General features: G+C 42.4%; 1 protein-coding gene across 1 annotated transcript in view; it reads left to right on the top strand.

Annotated features, from left to right (window-relative positions):
• PTPRM (protein tyrosine phosphatase receptor type M) overlaps window positions 1–22,328 on the top strand; it is a 617,147-nt gene extending 594,819 nt beyond the window's left edge. The window contains exons 29-33 of the mRNA XM_087818949.1: window positions 933–1,064; window positions 5,381–5,506; window positions 7,563–7,726; window positions 13,143–13,278; window positions 21,581–22,328. Coding sequence (XP_087675075.1) covers window positions 933–1,064; window positions 5,381–5,506; window positions 7,563–7,726; window positions 13,143–13,278; window positions 21,581–21,634 — 612 coding nt within the window. The 3' untranslated portion in view covers window positions 21,635–22,328. The remainder of the gene's footprint in view (window positions 1–932; window positions 1,065–5,380; window positions 5,507–7,562; window positions 7,727–13,142; window positions 13,279–21,580) is intronic.
• The last annotated feature ends 5,464 nt before the right edge of the window (window positions 22,329–27,792 follow it).

The raw sequence follows: 27,792 nt of genomic DNA, 5'->3' as shown, positions 1-27,792 counted from the left end.
ATATTTTTAAAATTAAAGTTAAATTTTCTTTATTAAAAACATAAAAATCCAACTCTATGATATTTATAGGAGAATTGACTAAAACAAAAGGATACAAAAATTTGAAAGAAAAAAAGAAATAGAAAAATATGGTTACGTACTAACTAGAAGGCAGTGAAAGTAGCTGTATTAATAGCAGGCAAAATAGGCTTCGAGGTAAAAAAAGACTTTACAGATATCTTTAAAAAAGATAAGATGACTATTATTTTATGGAGTCATTTCATAGGAAATAATGTTTGATGCATTCACAAGAAATAACAATGCTAAACTAAAATTATGGCATCAAAAATACATAAAACAAAAATTGAAATACAAAGTGAAATGGAAAAATTCATCATCATATAGGGAGACTGTATTGTGCTTCTTTCAGAACCTGAAAAAAGAAACAGTCAAAAAGTCCTTTAAGTACATAGTAAACTTAAAAAGCAATCAGGAAACTAGACCTAACGACAGAAGTAGAGCATTGTATTGAACAATTGAATACACCTCCTGCCAGCCGGGGACCAAAACATTTAAGTGCTTCCCACAGAGATATTCCTATCAGTTACTGATGAGAAAGGGTTAAATTTTTAAAATGCTTTGAGAGCTACATCCCAAGCCCTAGACAAAAGCTTATTCCTCAGGGAAAAAAAATTGTGTATAAGGCCAATATTACTTTGCAACCAGATATATGAGATGCTATTGTTTCCTTAGTGTCAAAGTGAGAATATTTTATCATTACTATTCTGCATATAAGTTTATATTTAGTCTATTTGACATTGACGGTGATAGAATTCAACAGTTGTTAAATATGTTCAGTGTTTTATGTCACAAATTTGTATGTATACAAAATAACCTTAGCTTTTTCCCTTCATATTTCCTGGTATATTTGGATCTTTCTTGTGTGTTTGCAGAGCTATAAACAGCCTTCGGCTTTTATAGTCACCCAGCACCCTTTGCCAAATACAGTGAAAGACTTCTGGAGACTGGTCCTGGATTATCACTGCACATCTGTGGTTATGCTAAATGATGTGGATCCGGCCCAGGTGAGACTCATGAGTTATTACAGCCAAAGCTCATGCCCACGGTTAGATCTGTGTCTGCTTTGTTTGCACATTGAGAAGTGTGGCCTCCAGTTCCAGGTCACAAAAGCCAGGCAAGGATTAAGCACTGGAGATGCTGAAACACGAATGTTAAAAATCAGATGGAATTAGAAATTGGGGCAGAAAGTGGTCTGAAACCAAAAAGACAGGCTGGAATTATAGATGGTGAAAGTGAGAGGGCAAGACAGGGTCAGAAAGGATGGAAATACTGATTGGATGGAGAACAAGGTAATGTGCAGAGTCAGAGCTGAACAGGAACAGGAAATCAGAGCAAGCAAACCAGAGAGCCACGAGGATATCAGCATCTAACTCAGTTCTTGATCCCATCAGGGATATTGTCATGGTAGAGTGACAGTGGACACCAACTGCTGATTTTAAGGGGCAGCAATTAGTTTTGTCAACTCTTTGATAAAGATATTAAAAAGAAATAACTGGGACTTGAAGATAAGAGAAGCTCAGAATGATAAATGGGGCTTTTTCATAGCTCCTCTTCTTAAACATAAAGATATAGAATGGACAGTAATGACTCTATATTAGTAATGGGGTTTAAAAACAGTTTCTTAAAGAGACATGTCAGGCGAACATTAGCACAGTGGCCCTTTAGGAGCTGCTTTAAGGTACAGCTATACCAGGCACAGGCTTAACTGTCATGACAGTAATGCTAAGTTTGAACTTAGTGTGTTTTAAGAATAAACTTGCTCTGGAACTAAATTCATTTCCTATCTAGTAGAGACAAATTCTTTAAAAAAAAAGAAAAAAAGGACTGAAGTATTTCAGCATCCAAACTGGATAAGCTGTTTCCTTCCTAAAATCCACTTTATTGCCATCAATCTGCTGTAAATGGCATGGACATTCAAGTTAATTCTGTAATTTTTTAATTATGTTTGAGATACTACATTATACTGTTAAGGCTCTAGCCTGAAAGTTAATGAAATTATAATGATAATCCTTGTCCTAATCTAGTCCTTTTTGCCTAAGAAGCTTAAATGTTTTAGGACTGATCCATTCCAAAGGATAGATTGCAGCCATTTATAAAGACAAGCAGACACCACAGCTCGGAGAGCTTCAAAGACACAACTCAAAATAGAACCAAGAATCCTGGTTTTCTAACTCACTATGTCCAGGGTTAAATTTCACTACTTCAAGATTCCTTAGTCATAGACAGTTATAGAATAAGGGTCTTGTTCCCTCTCCAGAATCATTCTTTTTCTGCTAATGGGAATCCTGAAATGCAGTGATGTACTGTTTTGTTCATATTAGTGAGCCAGACGTTAGTGATTTCTGTGTGTTCTTTTTGAACAGCAGTGTTTGAATTCTAAAGCTGCTTTCTAAACCCAAACTGCCTGGACTCAAACCAAGCCTTGCCTGGCCAGTGGGAGGAGAGACAAAGAGACTGTAATTCCATTCAGCAGACAGAGCTGATTTTCAGAGTGAGAGAAAAGAGGCTCCTGGGAGTTAGTCTTTTAGAGAACACTAAACTGAGCATTTGAACTTAAAGGCTTTGCAACTGTACAAGAATAGCACTCAACTATTTTAAGTATTTATAGGTCTGGTTCATGGATGTGTTATACACCATTTAAGCCATTTTCTACATGGCTTACTTGGACAGAGTACAGAATGCAGTGTGCCAAGCGCCAGCCTAGGCCATTCATATTTCTTAGGTGTAAGTGATGAGCTTTTGATCAGGGCTTGAAATGAGAGAGCAAGCAAAAAGCAAAGCTAGCTCAGTCAGGAGCAAAATGGGCAGAACAATTCAAATGTGCGTGTTAGGATTTTTATTACCATCTCGGCTTCCCATCACAATGCCTATTAATTTTAACAGTGGGTACACTTGGATATCAAAAAGAAAATAAACATTAGCATTCTGTAGTTTGATAAGGCATTTTTATAACTTGTCACCAGGAAGTGTTGGTGAGGAAGGAAAAATATCATGAAAGCATTATTTTAAAATAAATAAATGTCTGGTAAAGATGGGGGCATAGTGTAACATGGTACTCAAATCCCCCCACAACCACATCAAACATACAACTAAACTACAAAATAACCACCATGCAGGACCACCTGAAATCTGGCTTAACAGAAGTCTTACAACTAAGGATATAAAGAAGCCACCCAGCCAGGCATGGCTCAGCAGTTGAGCATCGACTTAGGATCCAGGAGATCGCACTTCAATTCCCAGTCAGGGCACATGCCCCGGGCTGTGGGCCGAGCAGTGACTCTCTCATCATTGATGCTTCTATCTCTCTCTCTCCCTCTCCCTTCCTCTCTCAGAAATATATATATATATATATATGTTTTATTTTTATTTTTTTATTTTTAATGCCAAAGGTTAAAGACAAAGAGAGAATCTTAAAACCAGCAAGTAAAAAGCAGTTACCTACCAGGGAGCTCCCATAAGACTCTAGCTGATTTCTCAACAGAAACTTTATAGGCCAGAAGGGAGTGGAAAGAAATATTCAAAGTGATGAAAAGCAAGGACGTACAACCAAGATTATTCTACCCAGCAAAGCTATCATTTAGAATTGAAGGACAGATAAAGGGTTTTCCAGACAATAAAAAGTTAAAGATGTTCATTACCACCAAACCAGTATTATAAGAAATGTTAAAGGGCCTTCTTTTAGAAGAAGGAGAAGGAGAAAGGGAAAGAAGGGGTCAGGGATGAGAATAGAATGGGAATAAATACATATCTGTCAACAATTGAATCTAAAAAACAAATAAACAAGCAGATCATAAACAGACTCATAGATATAGAGAACATTTTGACGGTTGCCAGATGGTAGGTGGGCTGGGGAGTTGGGTGAAAAAGGTGGAGGGATTAAGAAGTACAAATCAGTAGTTACAGGATAGTTCACAGGGCTGTAAAGTACAGCATAGGGAATGGAGTCAATAATATTCTAGTAGCTATGTATGGTGCCAGGTGAGTACGAGCTTTATCTGGATGATCACTTAGTAGGTAATATGTCTAATCACTGGGGTGTATACCTGAAACTAATATACAAATTTTAAAAATAAATGAATGTAATTTCTAAAATACTATTAAGAAAGTACCCTTAGTTATCCTACTTTCATTCTTAATCATAAAGTCCAAATCTCTAACTTCTTTACAATAGAGAAAGATTGCTCTTAGGGTGACTCACTGTTAACTGAAAACTCTTACATATAAATCAACCTTTGCAACCTTTGACAATGAGATTTGAGGTCCTTTGAAATATAAAAGTCATCAAAAAGGAAATTCAACTAGTGGATTCTCCTGTTGTGGTTCATCATTCTGCTTAAAGCAAGGTGATATGTGTTTTCTTCTGCTCTTGGCCTAATAGGAACTGATTGTAAAGTAATGAAATAGTTCCTTTTTGCCTCACCACGGCTATTTTTCCCTCAGGTAAATCAGAAAGATAAAAGTTACACAATACTCCCCAAAGTGTCACTGGAATATCAAGTCCCAAAAGAAGTTTAATTTCCAACTTTAAATGCCTATTAAAGTCTTAGGGCTTTAGGAAATGTTTGTAAGAATAAAAGATGTTCGGTGTTCTCTCACCTATCTCCAAGTTTAGTATTTCTGTGGGGTGGTGGCAAATGGAAGTGCCTGTTTCATAAGCCACCATGCCCAGCTGCACTTCTACCACATACAGTTGCACATCACTTCCCGTTCATGCAAAAGTTCTAGTAACCTAGTATCACCAGTACCTAGAATCTGAGACTCTAAGAAATTGAGTTTTTTATTAAAGCCACGTCCAGGTAAAACAGTAAAACATTTACTCTCATTACACGAGGTTTTCTAGAACAGAGCCGGGAGGGTTTGGACCAGAGCATGGAAATGCAACCCAACACTGTTATCAGTATCTTGTCACAAAATAGCCCTATTCCCCAAAGTGATTACAAATTACAAAGCAATTTCAGGGGACAATGGAGATTTGGGTATTTGCATGTATGTGTGCCATCTTAAGTATCTTAGCTCTTGTAATGGCAGCTAGTGACATCTCCCCAGAGTCAATGGGATGTGTAAAACAGCATCCACATGACCTCCTCAGAAAGCAGATTGTTCATGGCTTCATTTCCGAGAAAATGAAGGTGGAGCTGCAGAATCAGCCAATAAGAAAGTCCTCAAGTCTATTTTCTTGAAGGAAAAGAGGAAAAGGAAAGAAAACTAAGTGAATCAAAGAAGTATTAAGAAGTACTGAATGTCAATAGTGACCTTATCCAAACTGTTCACGGTAAACTTTTCTTGTAAATAACCTCGTGTTTCTTTGTTTTGAATTCAGTTGTGTCCACAGTACTGGCCAGAGAACGGAGTACACAGACATGGTCCAATCCAAGTGGAATTTGTTTCTGCTGATTTAGAAGAAGACATCATCAGCAGGATATTCCGTATTTATAATGCATCCAGAGTAAGACTCACAGCCAATATCACTCATATTGTGGTTTCATTGTTTTCTCATTCATTGAATATTTAATGTGCCACTCTGTGTCAGTCACTGTTCTAGGAGTATGGACTATATCAGTAAACAAAACAAAGCTCCCTGACCTTATGGAACCTACATTTTAATGGGAAGTGATAAATAATAAATAATAGATATAACATTTATAATGAGATATGTTAGAAATTGATCAATGCTATAGAAAAATAAAAAGCAGGGAGGGCCCTAGCTGGTTTTTCTGAGTGGTTAGAGCATCGGCCCACGGATCAAAGGGTCCCGGATTTGATTCCAGCCAAGGGCATGTACCTCAGCTGCAGGCTTCGCCCTGGTGGGGGTTCGAGCCGGAGGCAACCACTCAATGTGTCTCTCTCACATCCATGTTTCTCTCTCTCTCTCTCTCTCCCACTCTCTGAAAAAATAAAATCTTTAAAAAAAAAAAAAAAGGCAGGAGGTAGAAAGTGCTAGGGCATGAACAGGAAGGAGCGCAAGGCTCTGTCTTAAGTAGATGTGCAGTGTGAGCAAAGACCTGATGGAAGTGAGGGAGCAGCCATCCAACATTCTGTGAAGTTAGCTTTCCAGGCAGAAGTAATGGTCAGTGCAAAGGCCCTGAGGCGGGGTTCCTACAACAGTCAAGAGGCTGATGTGGCTGGAGCAGTAAGCTAAGGTCACCTAGAGGGAATGGGAGGTATGGGTGTGGAGTAGCAGAGATCATGTAGGGCCTTCTGTCCACTGCAAGGATTTGGGTTTTTGCTCTGAAGGAAATAAAGAGCCATCACAGGGTTTCAGTAGAAGAATCACATGATATAATTTACCTTTAAAAAGGGCCACTCTGGTTTCTGTGTTGAGAACAGAATGTAAGAGAGGCCCATCAGAAGGCTATCGTAACAGTCCAGGTGAGAAATGACAATGGCAGGACAAGAGTAGTAGCAGTTGGAGGTAATAAGTAGAGAGATTCTGGTATATTCTAATAGCAGAACTAATAGGATTTGTTGGCAGTTTGGATCCTATGGAGCTGAGGGTGAATCTCTAGATTTTGGTCCTGAGAACTAGAATGATGGAATTGACATGAACCGAGTTAGGAAAGACAGTGGGTATAAACAGGACTGTTGGGGGGGGGGGGGGGGAGTCATATGTGGAGAAAGGGTGAGGAGTTCAATCTGAAACATACTAGGTTTGAGATGACTATTAGACACCTAAGTGGAAATACCGAGTCAGCATTTGAATCTATGAGGGTGAAATTCAGGACAGAAGTCTGACCTGGACATATGCATTGATGATTTATTGGAATATTTAAAGCCATGAAATCATCAAGTAGGAGACAAAAGAGAAGGAGACCCAAGGATTGAGCCTGGGGCTTCCATCAGCAAGAGGTCTGGGAGAAAGGGAGGCCGAGACAGAGGGGAGGGAGCGGTGAGGGAGTGATGAGAAAAGCATGACCACCGGTGTCGGGCTGCTGGGGGTCCCGGAGGACGTAGTGCAGATGGTTTAGCCATGGCAGGATTAAAACTTGCCTTTTCTAATACTTTCTTGAATACTGCAATTCTGTTTAATTATGGCTAAAGATTAACTATTAATATCTTAGCAAGATTCACACCAGTAAGCAAAACCATATTATGCTCACAAGAAACACACTGCAATCTATAAGACCCTGAGCTCACAAACATCTGATTGTAATTTTCCTTTACCTTTCATTTACCTGGAAGTAAAGTAAAGCCATTGTACCATTTATTGCACAATGTTGTGTGTTATTTTTCACTTGGCTTTTGCAAAATCGTGAGCCCTCTCTTTCACTTTTATTTGTCTGGTCTGTCATTTAAAACACCTGGTTTTTTATAACAGCTCGGTATTAAAACTCATAACTCTCCAGCCAGTAGAAGCTTCCTTTGTTATTGATAGGCAAGCCTCTCCTTTAATATTGCCCTGCTTTGATGAGAAGATCGAGTAGGTGGGATCAGCCCGCGGGAATTCAATAAAGTAAATAATGCCTGTTTTCTTTTCACTCCCTGATCACTGCCTGACTGTCCAGCCCCAAGACGGATATCGGATGGTGCAGCAATTCCAGTTCCTGGGCTGGCCGATGTACAGAGACACGCCAGTGTCCAAGCGCTCCTTCTTGAAGCTCATCCGCCAAGTGGACAAGTGGCAGGAGGAATACAACGGCGGAGAAGGCCGCACTGTTGTACACTGCTTGTAAGTGTGGGGTAGAGCTCTGCATCTCAGAGTGACCAGCGGGCCCTCAGTCACCTCCTCGTTCACTCGTTCATTATCTCTTGTTTCACTATAAATGGAGAAGAAATAAGTAGGTGTGGGTGAGAGGAGATGGTCTACTTGATGAGGGTTTGGTTTGCTTTGCAGAAAACAAGTTATGCATATTTTCATTTTGCATTTGGATGGACTGTGACTCCTATAAAAACAAGCCCTGACCTTGTGATTAGGAACACCCTCCCCCCAAAAACAACACCTGTGTGGGTTCATTGGGTTCCTAGCAGTTCTTAAGAGCCAGTTGTTAACATTTTGGGGGATTTTCTGAGCTGGTTAAACTTTCTGAACTGTTGGAAACTTGAGAAACTATCCATAGTGAAAGCATCTACATCACAGAAATTAGCAAATACTACAAATCAGGGCTCCCTCCCACCCAGCAAAGGTAGTTAGGTGATTCTATTGGAAATCATGTCAGAGGCTTCAAAGGAACTGTCTCTTTTTCCTTAGCGGCTTTTAAGAGAATTTTTGGTGGTTTTGTTTTGGGGTTGGGGATGTATATATTGGGAAGATTTGGTTAGAGCCATTGTCTCCAAAGTATGGTCTCCAGGCCACCAGTTTTACCAGGTGCTCAAATGGGAGAACCTCTGCTACAGAGCAGTGACTCCCAACCTTAGCTGCTCATTGAGAGTCATTTGGGAAGTTTAAAGAAAAAAATCCATGTCCTGGCCACACCCAAGCCCAATTAAATCAAAATCACTGGGGGATGAGGCCCACACGTTGGTATTTTTTTAAACTCCTAGATAATTTCAATGTTTGGCCAAGATGAAGAGCCACTGAAAAGAGACTTCCATGTTTTTCAAAGCACTTTCACCTGCAGTTTCTCATTGGTGATGATATGTAGCTAATCAGCCAGCTGGAATTGGCTTAATGGAGCAGGCAATTAGAAAGTCAAGGCAATTAGGGAAGATGTTTAGAAAATTTGTGGAAATTTAAAAGTATTAAGCTTATGTCTCTTTTCCGTGGAGTGTCATTAGAAGTATACAATGAGATCTCTCCCAAATTGAAGGGAAAATAAAGTTTTACTCTGAGCCCACTACCCTAGTTAAAATGATAAGCTTGGCTAGGGGCCTGGGTTACTTTCTACTCAGTAGGTACCTGTATCTCATGCAATGCCAACCCCCAGTCAGGGCCCTAGGAGACCTCTTGGAAGCCTAGAACTCTGCCCTGCCTCTCAGCAAGTCATAACATGGTATGTCATTCCTTGGAAAGAATCTTATGAATCTCCTCACACTTAACTCTAACCGGGAGGTCCTAATCCTTTGTCTCCTAAAAAGCTGTTTATAAACCCCTCCCCCCTCACTACTCTCCCCTTCCTTTTCATGGACCCAGTTCATTAAAAACATCTCTACCAAGAATATGCCAAAAGAATGATTAACAACTCACATCCCTATTTTTATTCCTTTTCATTCCAAATATAACCTCTGATCAGAATAAGATCAGAAGGTCACCAGTGTGAGCTGATACAATCCTGGCAAGGAAAACTGACATTTTAATTAGAGTTTGTATTATATCTGTTAAGTTTTTTTAAAAAAAAAACTTAAAAGTAGTTTACAATACCCATTTCTGCATCTGGAGTCTGCCAGCTCTAGAACTAGGAGCATGGTACCCAATTTGATAAGTGGCTCCCTTACACGGGCCAGTGCTGTAACCCAAAGGACTAAGTCACAGTAGGGGAAGTTGAGGCACCAGGACAAGCCTGAGGGGAAGATACAAGGATCCCTTGCATCACTGACCTCATAGACAACCACTGACTGTAATTTTCTAGGACACAGCTGTGGCCATAGATCTAAACAATTATATCACCTTTCCATGTGATATCTAAAACAGGGGACTGCTATTTAACTGTAGTGGATGGTGGTGGGAATCTGTTGTTTCTTCCCCTTTCTCTGTTAGGAAAGCCTTGATTTGGGGGGGGGGGACATTCTCCCCCATTATAAAGTCCTTGTAGTTCCTATGGGACTGCCTCTTGCTCTCTTGACAGTGGGGTGGCCATGAGACCCAGGTCTGATGAGAAGGTTTATTGTTGTTTAGGTTTTTAAATCTAAATCTAAGATTTTTTAGCTGTGAGAAACAAAATTAGGTTAAATTGGTATCTTCCAATATAGGCCAGCAAAGAATGCTTTGAACCACAACTGTTTCCTGCCATTCTTCTGAGGTAAGGACACCTATTCAGCAGAATGTAGCACCACCTAATGGCTGTGGGCAGAGCATCCCCACGCGAGACAGACTTCCAGGTGCTGTGAATTGAATGGTTCCTTAAGCCAGATATACTCACAATAAACAAAGAGGGGATTTTTTTTTATATACATACCTTCCAGCTTATAAAACTAGAAGAAATGTAAGATACCACCATTTTGCAATCCTTGATGAAAATGATGGATGTAGACAGTGGTTGCCGACAGCTGCTGAAAGCATTAGGTGAAAAGCTAAGGGAGGAAAAGCAGTGTGGTGTTAGTGCAAAGACAAAATATAGACTAATGGAGCAGAAGAGAGAATCCAGGAACAGAGCCACACCTCAGGGTCACCTGATTTACAACAAAGATCTCACAGCAACACACCTACTGCTGAGCAGCAGGAAAAGGCTGCCTATATACCTGGTGTCCCTCCTCGCACTACATACAGAAATCATTTCCAGATGCACTGTAGGCCAAAATGTGAAAGGAAAACAATGAAGTTTCTAGGAGAAAATCTTTATGACCATGATGTAACCAAAGACGTGTTGCACAGGACAAAGAACACTAGCCATGAAGGAAACGTTGGTAAATTGGATTTCAGTAAAGTTAAGTACTTTGGTTCACCTAGGACACCAATGAGAGTGAAAAAGCGAGAGACAGAGCTGGTGAAGGGTTTTGCGATGCATGCATCTGACAAAGGACTCGCCGCCAGAATACCGAAGAACTACTGCAAGTCAATAGGAAAAGGAAAGACAACACAGTTGTTTGGGCATAGCACTTGACAAGAACTTCATTTTTTAAAAAAACAGAATGTCCAAGTAGCTAGCAAGCATAGAACTGGTCCTCAGTACCATTAGTTTTCAGGAAAATACACATTACAATTAGGATCCGATGCCGATGCATACTCACCAGAATCGCTGAAATTTAGAAGACAAATAAAAACGATAATACCAAGTGTCGGTGAGGGAGCTGATCATGGTCTGTATTTTTATTTGAGTGGTGGTTACATGGCATATGCATTTGTAAAAATTAACAGATATATACTTCGCATTCATGGACTTAACTGTAGGTATGTTATACTTTATTTAAAAAACTGATTTGGAACTTAATTATGGACTGATCAAGCTGGCATTTGAACACAATGATTAATCTTAAAATCACCAAAGAAGAAACAATTTGATATCTGTGCTTGCTTCCTAATGACAGTATACTTATAAAGTATCCTTGTTCAAAGAAAAAATTGTTATGAAACTCTGGAGCTAACTCCCAATTTACAGGAAATAAAGGATTAGAGAGCAACATGTTAAATTATTCAGAGGCACAATGAATGAGAACTCAGATTATGGAGCTCTCTACAGGAAAAATGGCCCCATTCCCTCAAGAAATAAATTGCCAAGGAAAAAAAGAGAGGGAAGAGGGACCTATAGATTAAAATAAACTTGCAAGACGTTTCAACCAAATGCTATGCGTGGACTGTGGTTGGATGTGTATATGAAATAACCATAAGAAAATGTCAGAAACAACCTGGGAAATTTGAATAGTGTCTAGAAATTTGATTATATTAAAACAGTAATGTTTATTTATTTTAACTGTGATAATGATATTGGGTTTATTTTTTAAAAGATCCCTAGGTTGGTTGATTCTAGAGCTGGTGTAGGGATGATAAAGAATGAGTCTGGAATGTCTTGTGGTTTCAGAAAGTAAGGACATGCTCAAAGAAGGATGGAGGCTGTCAAAAGAACACAGGAACCAGCCTGATGGAGCTCCCCATGGCCTAAGCTAGAACAATTTCAGCAGCAAAATGAATATATGTATCCCTGGATTTTAGCTCATAAAATAGAATTAGTATGTATAAATCTAAACTGACATAAATAATAAAAATAAATAAGCAAATAACAATGTTAAGTGGGGGAAAAGAGACAGCTCTCTCAGAATAGAATGTTGAAGGAGAGAGGGAGGTAGGAAATCAGTTAGGCAAACACCACCGTGATCATTGTTGCAGGATCCGCCAATGTATGCTAAAATCAGTGGGTGAAACTTTGAGGAGAAACAAGATATTTGCATAATCCCAAAGTATCCTTCCCAAGATGTTTATTAGCTACAAAGAGAAAGGTAACATCTACACATGGAAAAAATCTGCCAGACACCTACTCTCTCAATAAGTGATCAGGGTTACCATCACCAGCAATAAGACAGCTCAACATGAATCCCTTGTAGGATGCAACAGCCCTTCTGTGGTTTTCTTGCCAAAATGTATAACCCTATTTCCAGTCATGAGAAAATATCAGATAAACCCAAATGAAGGGGCAGTCTACAATTTGTATTTTGTAATGATTTCTCAAATTATGGATGGGGATCATGGCTACTTCCCACATCTACATTCTGTGTTGTATTCCAAAAAATAACTGACCAGTGCTCTTCAAGTAAGACAGAGACTGAGGAGCAGTCACAGATTGGAGGAGACTAAGGAGACATGACAACTAAATGTAAGGTGGGATCCTGTAATGGATCCTGGACCAGAAAGGACATTCATGAAAAGGCTGGTGACATCTGACTAAGGTCTGCAGTATAGGAATAATTTTGCTGCAGCGTTAATTTCCTGCTTTGATGATGTGCTGTGGCTGTGTAAGATGTCCCCATCAGAGGAAGGCTGCTATGCAAGGGAACCCTGTGCTATTTTTGTAAAGATTCTTTCTGTATGTCTAAACTTCGTTCAAAATTAAAAGCTTTATTTAAAAAGAACCCTTATGTTTTAGAGATAAATTATGAAATACTAATGGATATTTTTAAGGCCAAGTCCATCTTTGAGCAGAACCCGCACCCGGCACCAATTTTCCTGGCAGATCCTATTATTTATCAAAGCTGTGTTTGTTCATTGAAAATTTTCAGAGGTGGGCCCTCGCTAAAAAATGATAAGGTGCTGTATTAAACCCTATAATCTAGGGCTGGGGTGAAGCCGGGAGATCAGGCCGGGCCGGGCAGTTCATCGCCTCCAGGCAGGTGGATCGTGGGCGCGGCGCCGAGGCTCAGGAGCGCCTCCCGCTTTCACTCGGGTCCCCGGCGCGGAGGCCTCCCAGCAGCACTCGTCTGGGTTTAAGTGGTGCGAGCCCACAGGTCGTGTGCAAGTTAAGGGCAAACGTGGCCCAACCGTGTGACCCCTCTCCCGACAGGAACGGGGGCGGCCGCAGCGGGACCTTCTGCGCCATCAGCATCGTGTGCGAGATGCTGCGGCACCAGCGGGCGGTGGACGTGTTCCACGCGGTGAAGACGCTGCGCAACAACAAGCCCAACATGGTCGACCTGCTGGTAGGTCCTCCCGCCCGAGGGGGCGCTGTCCCGCTGGCGGGGAACGAGGCGCAGGAAGCAGCTCGTTTTCACAAACAAACCGTAATTGCTTCGCTTGCAGGGGTGTTTCTCCCGCTCCCTCGCTTTGCTTTGTCACAAAGCGACTTCCTCCCAGCGCATGTGAAATGTGAAAACAGTTGAAACTCACAAGCGAACATCCTTATTAATTTCCGTTCCTGGCAGTGCCTTCCGCGTGGCTAAGCACTTAGTCTTCAGGAAAAGAAATAATCATAGCGCATGAAATGCCAGATTTTCAAATTACATATCTTATAAATAGCATAATCACCTAATATTTATCAAAGCTGTGAATTTAGTTTGACATCAGAGTATTGCACTTAATTATGGTGGCCGTAGCTGAGGAAAGGATTAGAGGAGTCGAGAAACAAAGGACTCTGTGCAATTATTTTCTTAGAGTGTTTCGTGAAATCCCTTTTGTGTGTGTGTGGAGCTGTTGAAATGCCAACCACTGTGACTCAAGAATAGTCAAATCGTTTAAAGGAGGAAGCTTTTTAGATTAGGGTTTTGTACTTATCTGTCCGTGGAGGAAGGATCTGAAGGAAATGGGAGGACTAATCCCAAGGTGGGGAGAATGGCCTGGGGAGAGGGAAGAAGAGATGGCCATTGCCCACAAGCTGGGAAAGCCAGTGTTCCGGGGCCACAGCACTGCAGCAGTGGGGTTAAAATTTAAAATGTCATAAACTAAAGAGAGAGTTGAGATTTAAGATAAAGTTGAGGAAGGAGCCATGGCCCCGTCATTATTACACAGTACCAGGGGCTCGGTAATGATAGTGACCCATGACATTCACCCCTGGGACACGACCAAGTCACTCCCCAGAAGCATCTGCTTTCCCCAGACATGTGTATCATGTTTGAGAGCTATTCTGTTTCAAGAAGCATGATGCTGGCTAGGGAATCTGGAACAGGAGCACCTGTTTGGCCAGGTGTAGACCCACACAGCCATCAGAGGTTATCACATTGGCTCCTGTGGGAAAAGGACTGTGCTCCCCCCCCCCAACTGCTCTCCTCTCATTCCTGCCCTGGGGGAAGCCTGCTACTAATTCAGGTTGTGACCTCAGACAAGTTAACTTGTCAATTTAAAAGGCAAAAGATTATATGCTCTGAAGAGAAACAATAGAGTACTAACTTGTCAATTTAAGTCTCCTTGGGCAAGGCACTTCACTCTCTTGGGTCTGAGTTGTGTCAAGTAGAGATGGTATTGGCTTATAGAAGGGATCCCATGTAATGATGTATTTGAAAATGTTTTGGAAACTGCAAAGGTGAGAAAGGTGGTTCTTGGTAGTGTAGGTGCCCACAAGGCACCTCGCAGCCAGCAACCCTTCTAAAGTAGTTACATACAAGCGTTAGATGAGGAGGAGGTGGCGGCTAGCAGCTAGTACTTAATGTGGGGCTTACTGTGTGCCAGGCACCACTCCAAGTGCCTTTCACATTGTCACAGATCTCAAGTAGATGGGCTGAAAGGCTGAGGAGTGCGTCCGTGGTCACTAGAACCCTCCCAGAGGCAGGACCCACCGTGAATTTTAAAGAGTTCTATCAGCACAGAATTCTCAATCTCCCGGGCTGGACGCAGTTGAGAAAAGGGCAGTCGGGTAGTCAGGGGTGGCCTGAGTTTAAGACAGACAAGAAGGCCTGGCAGAAGATGAAAAGAAGTGCATAAGTTAGAATATTCTGTGTCTTCATTTGGTAATTAACCTTCCCGGTTCACAGACAGATGTGTAGCTTCCAAACTTTGGTTGGTACCTGAGCAAAGCTGACCTTGCTTAAAAAAAAAAAAAGTCACTTCCCTCTCGGTGCAGCCTAAATTAAGCAGTTCATTAGGACAGACCCCTTCCAGGCTTTTCCTCTGATGGCTCTGGCTGCAGCTTTCATCGCTCACACATTTTTATGGGCAGAAACAATGTGGCTTTTCCCAAATCGGTGATGCTGACTATGGAACAAGGTGACTCTTCATGGAATGGAGACCTGGGTGGCTGGACCAGAAGGGAGCTTCTGATCCCAGCTCACTACTTAGAGGTTTCTGTCATTATGTGTAATTCAACTAGAGTAAACAGGATTTTTGGATGCCCAGCACTCGGAGGGTTAGCACCAATTTTAGGATAAGTTTCCGGGACTGAGAAATGTAGGAAAGTTTTGCAATTTCCTGAGAAAAAAATAGCTGATAAATTTGTCACAGTGAATATTAGCAAGGTAATATCTAGTGACCGAAGAAAAAATGTCACAGTGCTCTTTACAGTGGGCTTGAAGTTTCCTGAATTAAATAAGGGCTCTTGTCATTTGTTTTTGCCTTTAAGTACAATTTCTGTTTAGTTTGGTACTCATACGTGTATGTGTATTGGCTAAGGGGATTAATTCAGGTTATGATGATAAAATCTGGTACAATTCTATTGGGCAACAAAGGTCACCTGAGACCTGAGTTTCTCCTAAGCACTAGATGTTGTGTCAGCAGCTGAAAGTACGGAGTGCTAAGTCTTCTTAGCTGCATCTTCATAGAAGGTACCGTGTGTGCCAGAAAGCTTTGGAGGGCATTTCTGTGCTGTCAATGGGGAGCCAGGTGGGCTGGGGTAGGGAGAGCCCTGGCCTGCGCCCCGCTAGACTTGCTCATGTATCACATGTAGAGGCTGAATCCCACAGTGGTCCTCTCCATTCAAAACCACTGCCCCTCCCTGCCGGAGTGGGATGAATGTTCAGAGAGGGCTCCATCTCTATCTCCCTTTGAGGCTCTGATTTTTCTAAATTGCTTCTGAGTTTGAAGATCCATCCATCTTTTTTGAAGCATGGCACTTTGAAGAGAGGTCTAGAAAGCCCTAAAAGATTTATTTCTTCAAATTTTTAGTTGTGGGGGCTCTGGAGAAAAGCCAATTGATTGCTAGAAAGCAAAATAATTTATAACACAAAGCTAGGTGTTTTTTATCCAGCAGGGGCAGGATATTTTTTCCCTACCCCCTTTTCAGCCCAGCTTCTAAGTTATCTCTTCAACCAGCCTCCAGTCTTCATCAAAGGACTAGGTCCCAGGGGGCAGGCCAGGACCCACAGCCTGAGATTCTGAACTCCTTTGAAGCTGTGATAGTTGTGGGAAAACCGGCTACTTCAACAAACAGCTTCCCTCTCACCTTTGCCCTCCTCACTTGGCTTTTTGAAGTTTCTAGGGCTCTGTTTTAACAGAGAAACAGCCTTCAGGGACAGATCTTGCCTAGAGATACATATTATCCCCTGGGATGTGGTGGGAACTTTGGCCAAAGTTACCAAGATCAAGGTATTTAACACATAGTTAACATAGTTAACATGTATGTATGTACGTATGTATGTATGTGTGTGTGTGTGTGTGGTGAGAATACTTAGCATCTACCTAGTCTCAGCAACTTTGAAGTATATAATACTGTATCACTTACTATGGTCACTATGCTGTACATTATATTGTCAAACTTCTTATCATTGAAAATGTATACCCTTGACCAACATCACCCTATTTCCCCCTCCCCTCAGCCTCTGACAACCACCATCCTAGTCTCTGTTTCTAGGATGTTTCTGTTTCTGTCTCATTGGCTGTTTTTTTAACGGGAGATTTAAAAAATTTCAGCCCCTCAGCCAACAGCAGAGACTCTGACCCAGGTGACCTGGGGCCTGGTGATTGTAAAGTGCTGCAGGTGAGAAACAGGGTTCAGCAGGGTCAATAGGCCGCCCTTTCCTGCCAGCAGGCTGCTTGCCCAAGCCCACCTCCCCACCTCCCCAGCTCCTGCGCTCCTGTGCTCCTGTTTGGACCATGTCTCTGCCAGTATCTCCCCACTAGTAATGCAGAGCTGGCCACCCAGATTCAGCCCACTTTCCTCTTCAGGGTAATACATATATGTACAAGGTACTCCCTGCAAAATGGCACGTGCTGTGGGGCTACCGTTCTCCCCCCATACACAGTGAATCTACTATGTGTATAAACTGCCCTTCTACCTGTGAACTTGCATGAAACTTGCAGACTATTTGAAAGGCAGGGTGTGGGTGTATGGAGGTGTGGGGATATGGATGTGTGGGTGTGGGTTTGGGGAGGTATGCTTTTGTGGGGATAGAGGTGTGTGGCTGTGTGTGTAGGTACAGGTGTGTTTGGGTGTGTAGGTGTGGCTGTGTGAGTGTATATATGGGTAGGTATATATGTGAGTGTAGGTGTAGGGTGTGTATAGGTGTGGGGGGGTGGAGGTATAGATATAGCTGTGTGGTGTGTATAGGTATATATGCAGGGGGTGCATATGTGAGTGTAGGTGTGGGGTGTGTATAGGTGTGTGGGGGGGTGGAGGTATAGATAGCTGTGTGGTGTGTATAGGTATATATGCAGGGGGTGCATATGTGGGTGTAGGTGTGGGGTGTGTATAGGTGTGTGGGGGGGTGGAGGTATAGATAGCTGTGTGGTGTGTATAGGTATATATGCAGGGGGTGCATATGTGGGTGTAGGTGTGGGGTGTGTATAGGTGTGGATGTGTGGATGTGGGTATAGCTATGTGGTATGTATAGGTATATATTCAGGTGTGTGTATATGTGGGTGTAGGTATAGGTGTATGTGTTGGAATGGAGGGTGTAGGACTCAGGTGGGAAATCAGAGATGTGCACTCAGGCCCCTGAGCTGTGCCCCACCAGCTGTGGCTGGCAATCTGAGGTGGCTTTCCACCTCTCTTAGGCCTGGCCCTGCCACTGACACTTCGCCCCAGAGGCTCACAGCCCTAGAGGAGCAGCCCCTGCCATGCACTCTTCTTAACTCCTCCTGTGGTCAGTTTTCCTGCATCTTAAGAAGCATTTAGGGTAATCTGTGCTAATGCCCTATGCCCTCTCTCTGCCCAAGACCCTGGTCTCCTTGAGACAGGGGCTGGCCAACCCCCTTAGCACCAGCTGGGCTTCTGGCTCTAAGGGGGTAACCGGTAAATATTTGCTGAGTGATGGCATTTCTTCTCTGTACCCAGACCCACGTCCATCCTAAGCTGCCCCTGGCTGCCATCTGGAACCTGGGAAAGGCTGTGGTTACACGCCTAGGAAATAGGCACAGACTACATGGGGCTTTGAGGGAAGAAAGTTCTCCAAGCATTTTTTAAAATATAGATGAGAGTAATGACCCATTCGTTCATTGTCAGAGGCAACCAGCTGTCTTATTGAGGGGTCTCCTTGGTACTGTGGCTGGCCGAGAACAATGAACCCAATGTGGGGACCACTTTACCCTCCTGACAGAGGCATCTGTCAGGACTTTTCCACACTGAAGGATCTGTCAGCACAGGATCCAGCTGAAACTATGAAACTCATCTGAGTTTCAAAAAGCAGGTGCACTAGAGAGGGAAGCTTTGCTGCAGGCAGATGAGCCAGCAGGCTCTTCCCTTTGACTCTTCTCAGGCAGGCGGCGTGGGGTGTTTGAAGCACGAGGCCGCCTGTAGGGCTCCAGTTCCTCAGACACGGGCAGCCTGTGTGACAAAGACACAGCTGGGGCCCTTCAAGGAGGCTCCCAGAGCCCTCCCTGAGCTAGTGAGGACTTCTGAAATATAACCTCACCCTTAGGTGCCTTTTCAGATTTCACTTTCTCCCTCTTTGTGGGAACAGGAGGTGTGATCTGAAGTGGGGTCAGGGTCTCAGAGAGGAATAGCAGGTCACCCTGGTCACCATCCTACACAGGGATGAGCCCCTGCTAACATCACTTCTTCATGCCCAAAGCCAGCTAATGCCCCCCAAGTCGGGAGAGCTTGGGACCAAGGCATAAACATTTTTTTCCCTGAAGCACAGGAATAGCTCATGGGCTTTAATTATACAATTCAAAAGCAAGTGAGTTGAGAGGAAACCTTAGAAGACAGGCCTGTACCTGGTGATCAAATGTAATCAGTTTCCAAGGTAGGAAGATTTCAGGCATTTCCTGAGGCTCTTGGGGGAGGGACACAATTTATGATCATTGTCCTCATTCCTCTTATTTTTCTGATTCAGAAACCAGTCATCACAGAATCTATAGGGACTGTCAGCTTGCTTAGGATGTGTAAAATGAGAGAGAGAATTCATTTGAAAATTATAGTCATGCCTGCAATGGCAACCTCAGTGACCAGCACAGCAGCCTCTTGGCAATGAAGCCTGAAGTCTTTTCCTCCCGGTGATGTGGCCGGAGGCCAGCAGCCACATTTTCAACTAAATGAAATTTTAACATTTTCATATGTTAAAAGGATGGGTTCATAGTAGACACTGAAATTAGTTGCACAATTAGGTTTGTACAAAATCATGTTTATCCAATAAGGAATTGGAGCTCTTAAATTTCCATGAAAAATAAAAGTTGTCTCTGTGATTCACAAAAAAATTAAAAAGGGAGCACTTTATAGCCAATAGGTTAGCGGGGTGATCTGACATCATCAGAATTTTGAAATTCAACTAACTTCTTTTAAATATTCTGAAAATAAAAGTATCAAATCCTGAAATAAAAAATACTGGAATGTGAATCACAAAGTATTTGTGTAGACATTATTTTCATTTCTCTTGGGTATATACCTAGGAATGAAATTGCTGGGCTATGAGTAATGCTATGTTTGACCTTTTGAGGAACTGCCAGGCTGTCTTCCAGAGTTGCTGTGCTCCAGTTTCTCCCCATCCTCCCCAGCGCTTGTTGTTGTCTCTTTTTATTTTAGCCACCCTGGTAGGTGTTACTGCTATTGGTGCTTGAGCTTGTGGCACCTTCAGTGTATGGAAATGATCTGTGTACCTTCTGTCTTCACCTCTAGATGTCAGCTCCCTGAGGACTAAGGCTATACCTTGAAATCCCCAGTCTCTAGCCTTTCATGTTTGTTGGGCTGAAAAATGCTGCTAAACCCTTTGTCATCATTTACATATATGACCAACATTTGACTCCCCCAACCATATGTCAGGTTCTGTGCCAACGACTGGTGTGCTATAGCGAGACAGATAAGCTTTGGCCCTTGTCACCAAATAAATAAGTTGGACTGGTGGAGCATTTAGAGAACAAATAATAGGTGAAGAAAAGGAAACTGCAGTGACTAATCAGGAGGCACATATCCCCCCCCTCCAAAAAAAAATTAGAAATTTGTTTTTAATTAATTTGGCAAACCCAAAAATAAAAGACCTATTTCCTTGGTTGTGACCATTGTGTTGGGCGATGAGATAGTGCTACTGACTCTCACAACTCATGAAAGTTTGCCTCTTACTAAGCTGAGAAGAGAGCCTTACAGTTGCTGAGCCCCTGTGCTCCAGACACTGGGCCACTGCATCCTCAACCCCTGTGTCCCTTTGCTGGTGCAGAGGCCATACCCAGGTAAGCATCCATCAGCACAGTGCACAAACACTCCCCTGCCACCTGAGACCCCAGGTGGCTGGACCAGGACCTCACACAGAGCTTGCTCAGGCCAAGGTCCATGATCTGAGAAAGTTGTGCTAAAAAAAAAAACACCAAAAAACAGAAGTCACTGCCTGATTAAGAGCTGGTATGTGGTTTCCAGAGGATATCAAACATTTCCTCCCTGTCCCTTTATCCTGTTCCCTCTACCTGGAATGCCTGTTTTAATGCCAGTTAGAATGACCATATACTTAACTCAAACCAAGATACTTTTGAGAGTAAAAAAGAATGCTTATGCCAGGATAATAGGCATAAACCAGCTCTGTCTGGGCAAACCAAGGCACATTACCACCTATCCCAGCTCTATACATTTGTTCCCTCCCTCCTATCACCTACTACCTGTTTCCAGATCTTCCCTAAGAAGTTCCACTCTCTCTTCCCCCACATGCACATTGGAGGACCATTCATGGGCCCTGCTCAGCTCAGTCTTATCGGTTGTCTTGGGCCATTTGTCTCATCCTCCTCATTGGACATGGACTTCTCAAAGTCAGAGCCCAGGTCCAGGTGCTCAGTACTTAAGAGATGCTTTAAAAATGCTCATAAAATGGAGGAAATCCTGCTGACCAAAAGTCAAAGTTAAAGCTGGACCAGGAGTGAAGCTACACTCATTTACTGAGGGCCTTATATGAGCAAGTCATGAAGGCATTTCCTCCAGCACTCATTATCTCTCCTTATACCTCATGATTTCCCCATGCTTCGTGCTCAGCATGTTGATATACAGGTAAACATATATGTGTTCAGACATATATATATGTGTTTCAGTTGTCTAGAACTTTCCAGGAATTCTAATGAGCATAGATATCAAAATACCTTTCATCAGGCCTTATGGGAACGTCTACAAACAATTTGTGATTCAGAATCATGACTTTCTAATTTATTTCTGATTACGTTTTCCAGGATCAGTACAAATTCTGCTACGAGGTGGCCCTGGAATACTTGAATTCTGGCTGACGACATCGCAGCTCTGCGAACCAACCCTTCCATCCCACAAAGCCGAGACGTCTTGTGGCGTTTGTGAAGATGAGATCAGGACTTCTCAATATGCTTATTTTGCTTTGCATAATTGGCTCTTTTTAAGAGCCCAAGGAAGTATGTATAAAACTGCTTGCACTGCCCAACTCCCAGTAATGCTGCTGCCTGACAGAAACACACACACAGCATACAGTCGTCCAATACTGTACTCCTGGGCATCGGCCTGTTAGAGCAGCGTAGACAACTGGTAAATTGAAGAGCACAACTATATTCTTATGAAGGAATTTGTACCTTTGGGGTATTATTTTGTGGCCCGTGAACCTTTGTTATTGTTACGGCTGAGTGTACATTTTTGTTCTGTGGAGAATGCTACCTGGCATTATGATAATATATTATTTTAGTTAATATTTGTATTTTAACATGTTGCATAATATAAGCTTATGTAGCTTTCCAAGACTAACAGATAAACATATAATGAACAAAGATATGTTGTATGAGTTGTTGTTTCTATCAGATTTGTATTGTTTCCAAGGGGAAAGCTTGGGCGGAATTCAGTTCAAAAATGCAAAGCTCAGCGATCAGATTCACAGATCGAAAGCTTTTCCATTTGTTTATATTGTAAATATTTTTGATTTCATCAAATTATTTATTCATTAAAAGAAATTTTTGTGAAGCACAGTGAGTGACAATCATTTTTATTAAGCCCAGGAAATGATTTACTGTATGATGTTACCTTGTGTGAATTCTCAACTCAATAAATAAAGACCAGTGAGCAGTCGTGGTGTATTCCTAGTGTCCCAGCGCCCAAGTGGTGGAACCACGTCAGGTCACCCCCAGTCACTGGCAGAGAGATTGTACATGGAAACTGTTGGCCTGGAACAAGTAGAGTTGAAATTTTTGAGACAGAACTTTTGGCAGAAACCTAGGCCCATCCTGGGAGCCTCCCCTGGTGCTGAGGAAACACGAGCCACAGAGTCTGCCTGGGCAGTGAATTCTCCCCTAGTGGGAAGGCAGTTACAAAGGGCACTGGGCCAAACACCAGGGCTGTAACTTTCTGACTGGGAGCCACCTCTCCTCTTTCTCTCTTTCACCTGTTAACTGAGGTTAATATCTGTCCTCTCCAAGTTCGTTCAAACCTGAAACTTGCTGAGAGAACACTTTTAAAGGGTTATAGGATCAGAGTGTATTTAAACAGGACACAAAGCAAAACAGTTCCTGGGAAGGGAAGTCACCACAGGGTACTCAATGGCTCTGCCTGACCTCTGCAGGAGGAAAAAGCTGGGCTATGGACTCATAACATGAGTTTAAACAGTTCCAGGCTATGTTAAATGATGACCAGTAGACGATGGGGAAAACCCTTATCAAACACCAATTCTGTGCCAGGAACTGTGTAGGATGCTTTCCCAAGTGGCAGCAGATCCTCCCCACGACAGAATGATCCAGGTACAGTTATGGAACCATCTTACAGCTGGGGAGCCTTGGGTCAGAAGAGATTAAATAACCTATCCAAAGTCATCCTAGATGGTTGGTACCAGGTGCCTCAGAGCCCAAGGAGGCAGAGGGATGGCAGCAGTAGCACAGGCACCCTTGTTACAACACATGGTGTAGGAAATCCCACTCCTCCTGAGATGAGGAGACAATGCCCATCGCCTACTCTGGAAAGTGGGGAGGCCTGAGGGTGATACAGGAATACCACCCACTCAGGGGATCTGGGTGAGCAAAGATGCCTAGAACAGAGGTCGTTCACCAAGGACACTAAAATTGACACCTGCATCTTAGGCCTGCAGGATTTCACTATACTGAGTATATAGTCCATGCTACTTGTCATTCCACTTGAGCTAACTGATGGTCATGCCCTATAGCTGTTACCTTGAACTACCTCACCTCTGAAATCTTAAATCAACACCCCAAATTCTGACCTCCTTATCTTCAACCACTAGCTTTCTCTTTGCTTCATTCCTGCCATCCTTGTTCTTTGAATTTATGAAAACGTTCAGTCCATTCTCTGAGTGACTTCCAATTCCAGAAAAGCTGGTCTGACAAAGACCATATTTACCCTCCTAACTGAAACAACTAAAAAAACTGAAGGGCAGGGGGAATATATATGTATATATATGTGTGTGTACATATATAGTTTTCAAGAAACTAAACATCAAGTAATGAAGGGAACAGGAAACAAATTAGTAAACTCTAGGATTGCTCCAGTTTACAGCCTGGGTGGACCAGCCAGACCATGGCTGGAGGGAGGCCAAATCCAGCTGGAGCCCAGTGGTCTCCCAGATTGGAAATGAGTGTTCCTTTATTTGAGCTGAGATTTGGAAAAGTCAAGGTGGCTAGAGTTTGCAGAGCTGAATAGCAGAAATGAGAGAGCTGCATGGAGAAGGGGTTCTGAAGATCTGCAGTGTCCCCCTCAAGTCTTTAGCTAAGTGCTGATTAGGATAAGCATGTAAAGAAACTACCTGAGACCAAAGAACCACCCAAAAAGATTAGAGGTAACAACACTCAGAGTTCACCAGAGGCCAGAATAGTTCCTGTTCTCATTGGATAGAGAACTCAGAAAAATTTTGCCTCAGTAAGTGGTACAAAATTATCTCTAAACTAAACACAGCTGTGTTTCTGCCTTACAAAGCAATAACTGAAAAGATCAAACTGTTTCCAAGTAATTTGACTGCATCACAGAACAAAACTCAAGAACATTTATAGGACTACAAAAATATGCAGCACCAAGAAAGTAAAATTAACAATGTCTGGCATCCAATCCACACAAAGAAGCAGGGAAATATGACACAGAATGAGGAGAAAAATTGATCAATCGAAATTGACCCAGAAATAACATGGATGATAGAATTAGTATACAAACACATTAAAACAGTTATTTTATCACTATGCCATATGATCAAGAAGCTAGAGAAAAGATTTAGCATATTTAAGCAAAGACATGAAAGATATTTTAAAAGACCCAAATAGAATGTCAAGATGAAAAGTACAAAGCCTGAAATAAATAAAAAGATCAGGTTAACAGCAGATTAGACTGCAGAAGAAAAAAATAGTGAACTGGAAGACATTAATAAAAACCATTCAAAATAAAACAGAAAAGATTGAACAAAAATGAACAGAGCACTCACGAACTGTTGGAGTCTCTCCAAAGTGGGGAAAAAGGGTGACAGAAAAAATATTTGAAGGTAAACAGTAACAAGTTAAAGATGTATACTGTAAACCACTATAGCAACCACGAAATGACGCCACAAAGAGTTACGGCTGTTAAGCCAACAAAGGAGATAAAAATGGAATCATAAAAAAAGACTCAATTATTATCCAAAAGAAGGCAGAAAAAGAAAAAAACAGAACAAAGAACAGATGGGGCAAATAGAAAACAAAAAGCAAGATGGTAGATTTAAACTCAACTATATCAATAATCACATTAAAATGTAAATGGGCTAAATGCCCCAATTAAAAGTCAGAGATTGTTGGATTAAATAAAAAGCAAAACCCAACTGTATGTTGCATACAAGAAACCCACTTTGAACATAAACAAATAAACCTATTCATCTGCTTTCTTTTCTACACCCAAGCTGCTGAGAGCTGCTAGAAAAAATAATTACCCAAATGGGCATATTATTGCTGCTGTAAATCCATGATGCGTATCTTTCCTTTCCAACCGTTTCTGGTAAATAATACAAGACTTTCCACACTCAAGCTACATATGCTGCAACAATGGTTTTAGTCCCTATTTCACAAACCTTCATACCTATAAAAGCATTTATCCCCACACCCATCCTCACCTCCTGTTCACTAAATTCAGACAAACTATCCTTTAAGAGACGACAGGTCCTGAGGGCAAGAACCATTTCTGAGGCCCCAGGTTTAGGACCATTTGAGGGGATGGACGGGGGTTTGCTGTTTCTCTCTTTGGGATAACCTTCTTGCTTCTTTATATGACACCCTATTCCCCCAGTTGCTTAATCAGGAAACCTGAGCATTTTCAGATTATCTTCTAAAAATCTCTCAGATCCATTCTTGTCACTCCATCCCAACCAAAACAACACCCTCTTAAGCACCATTTCTCTGCTCTCCACAGTAGTCTTCAAACTGCTGACTAGTGTGTGATCATCCCCTCCCCACCCATTCTCCAGGCTTCATCCAGAGTGACCTGTTAGAAAGCCAAATGTAGTCCTATCACCACCTCCCTCCCCCATTTAATTCGTCCCTGCCTCCCCACTACATTGCTTTCCAGGAAAAGCCCTGGCTGTTCAATTTGCCTAACATGACCTGGTCACATCATCCCCCTCCAACCTCTCTAGTCCTCTCGGCCACAGTCATCTCCACGTCTTCCCACAACTCATGTCTAAAATGCTCTCAGGTGCTCTTGCCTCAGCCTGTGGCTCTCTTTGGGGCCCACTCTTCAGCTCTCAGCTTGGTTTTAAATATGTCTCCCTCCATACAGCAGGATAACTCAGACTACAACCCAGAGCATGCAAGAAGCTTCACCCTATTTTCTTTAAATCAGTTTATATCTGACTCCAGGTCCTATCATTCCAGGCTTTGAGAGAAATTAGATCTGTTTTTCTTGAGGCTTTTTTCTACCACATCTCCCAACTGTGTAAAATCCCAGGTCTTAAGTAGCTAGGAGCCTCTCACCATCTCCCTGTGATAGCCAGGAAACCCTTGTCCAGCCCATATGTGGTCAGACCACCTTGAACTGCCTGAACCACAGGACATGGGTAGGCTGGGCAGACACTGAGGGCCCCATGTTCTGGGGGCACTGCACAGCCAGCTCCTCTGGGGTCTCATCACCTCCCTGGGTTGCAACCATGGATTGGTACACTGCTCCCCCACTTTCTCTCTGAGAATCCACAGCTCTCTTTCTCCCTACCCAGTCCTGAGATACTGTTTTTCTCTTGTGCTTCTTCTCCTAGTCGCCCCCTACACCCCCTTCAGGACACTGATAATGGCTCCAATGGTAGGCTCTCAGGCAACTTCTGCTCTCCTCCCACCCACGAAGATCCCCAAGGCCAGGAAGTGGAGCCTCAATTCCTGCTTCCTTGGAGAAAGGGAAGAGGTAACCTACCAGAAGGAAACCTCAACTCAGAAAGGTATCCTACCTCATTCTAGAAAGCCTTCCCTAGCCCTGAAGACTAGAAACAACTAGCTATGCCCTTTGGTATGCACATATACTCTGAAACATCCAAAAACATTTTTTTGGTCTTACTTGAGAAACTGCTAGAAAGCCCAGCTCATCTGTGTTAGAAGGAAAGGAACTGGGTATTTGTCTTGGCCCTGACAGAAAAAAAATTAAGAAAGCTAAGTCAGTGTACCTATTCTAAAGGAGTAGAAGTTAAAAATGCAGACAATTAGCAGACAATGTGATGTTTTCCCTCTGTTTTTATTCCAGCTAATGGCGTGATAATGACTGTGGCGATTCAGAGTGTCTTGGCCATGCACACATGCTCTAGAAGGAAATCTGAAGTGTGGGAGTGACATCCACACAGGCTATTGGGTTCCATGTTCAGAACAACCACCCTACCTTCATCCCAGCACTCATACTTAGAGGCAGCCATGGTGGTTTTAAAAATAGGTCCACAAATTCTCTGATATGCTTTGCTTCAAAAGGTGGAGCCTGATTATCCTCTCCTTGAGTGAGGCTAGAATTAGTGACTTGCCTCTCACAAATGGGACGAAGTAGAAGTGAAAGTGTGCGACTTCTGACATGAGGTCATGAAAAGAGTGAATCTCAGTCTCAATGTTGCTTCTTCCTTATATCCTTAGTTGTAAAACTTCTGCTAGATTTCAGGTGGTTCTGAATGATGGTTGTTCTGTAGTTCAGTTGCAATTTTGATGTGGTTGTGAGAGGATTCAAGTACCATATTTACCTATGCTACCATCTTGACAGGAAGCCAGCACTTTTATAACACCCAATAAAATAAATTCAGAAATGTTTAAAAAAAAATGCTCATCTTTGCACCAGCTACAATAACCTGGGATTCACTTAGCAGCATGAACTGACAAATGCAGATGACTCATACAACAGTGACAGAACATTTGCTTGCATAAACCTCTAAGCTTCGCTGACCATTCTGGATCCTTCCAGCTCACTGCAACCCATGGCACACCCGGGCCCTCACTGTGTTTCTCAGTGG

This window comes from Miniopterus natalensis, chromosome 7, assembly GCF_054644295.1.
Source record: "Miniopterus natalensis isolate mMinNat1 chromosome 7, mMinNat1.hap1, whole genome shotgun sequence".
In the NCBI taxonomy this organism is placed as follows: domain Eukaryota; kingdom Metazoa; phylum Chordata; class Mammalia; order Chiroptera; family Miniopteridae; genus Miniopterus; species Miniopterus natalensis.
The sequence above is the reverse complement of the archived record's forward strand: the minus strand, read 5'-3'. Positions and strand labels throughout refer to the sequence as shown.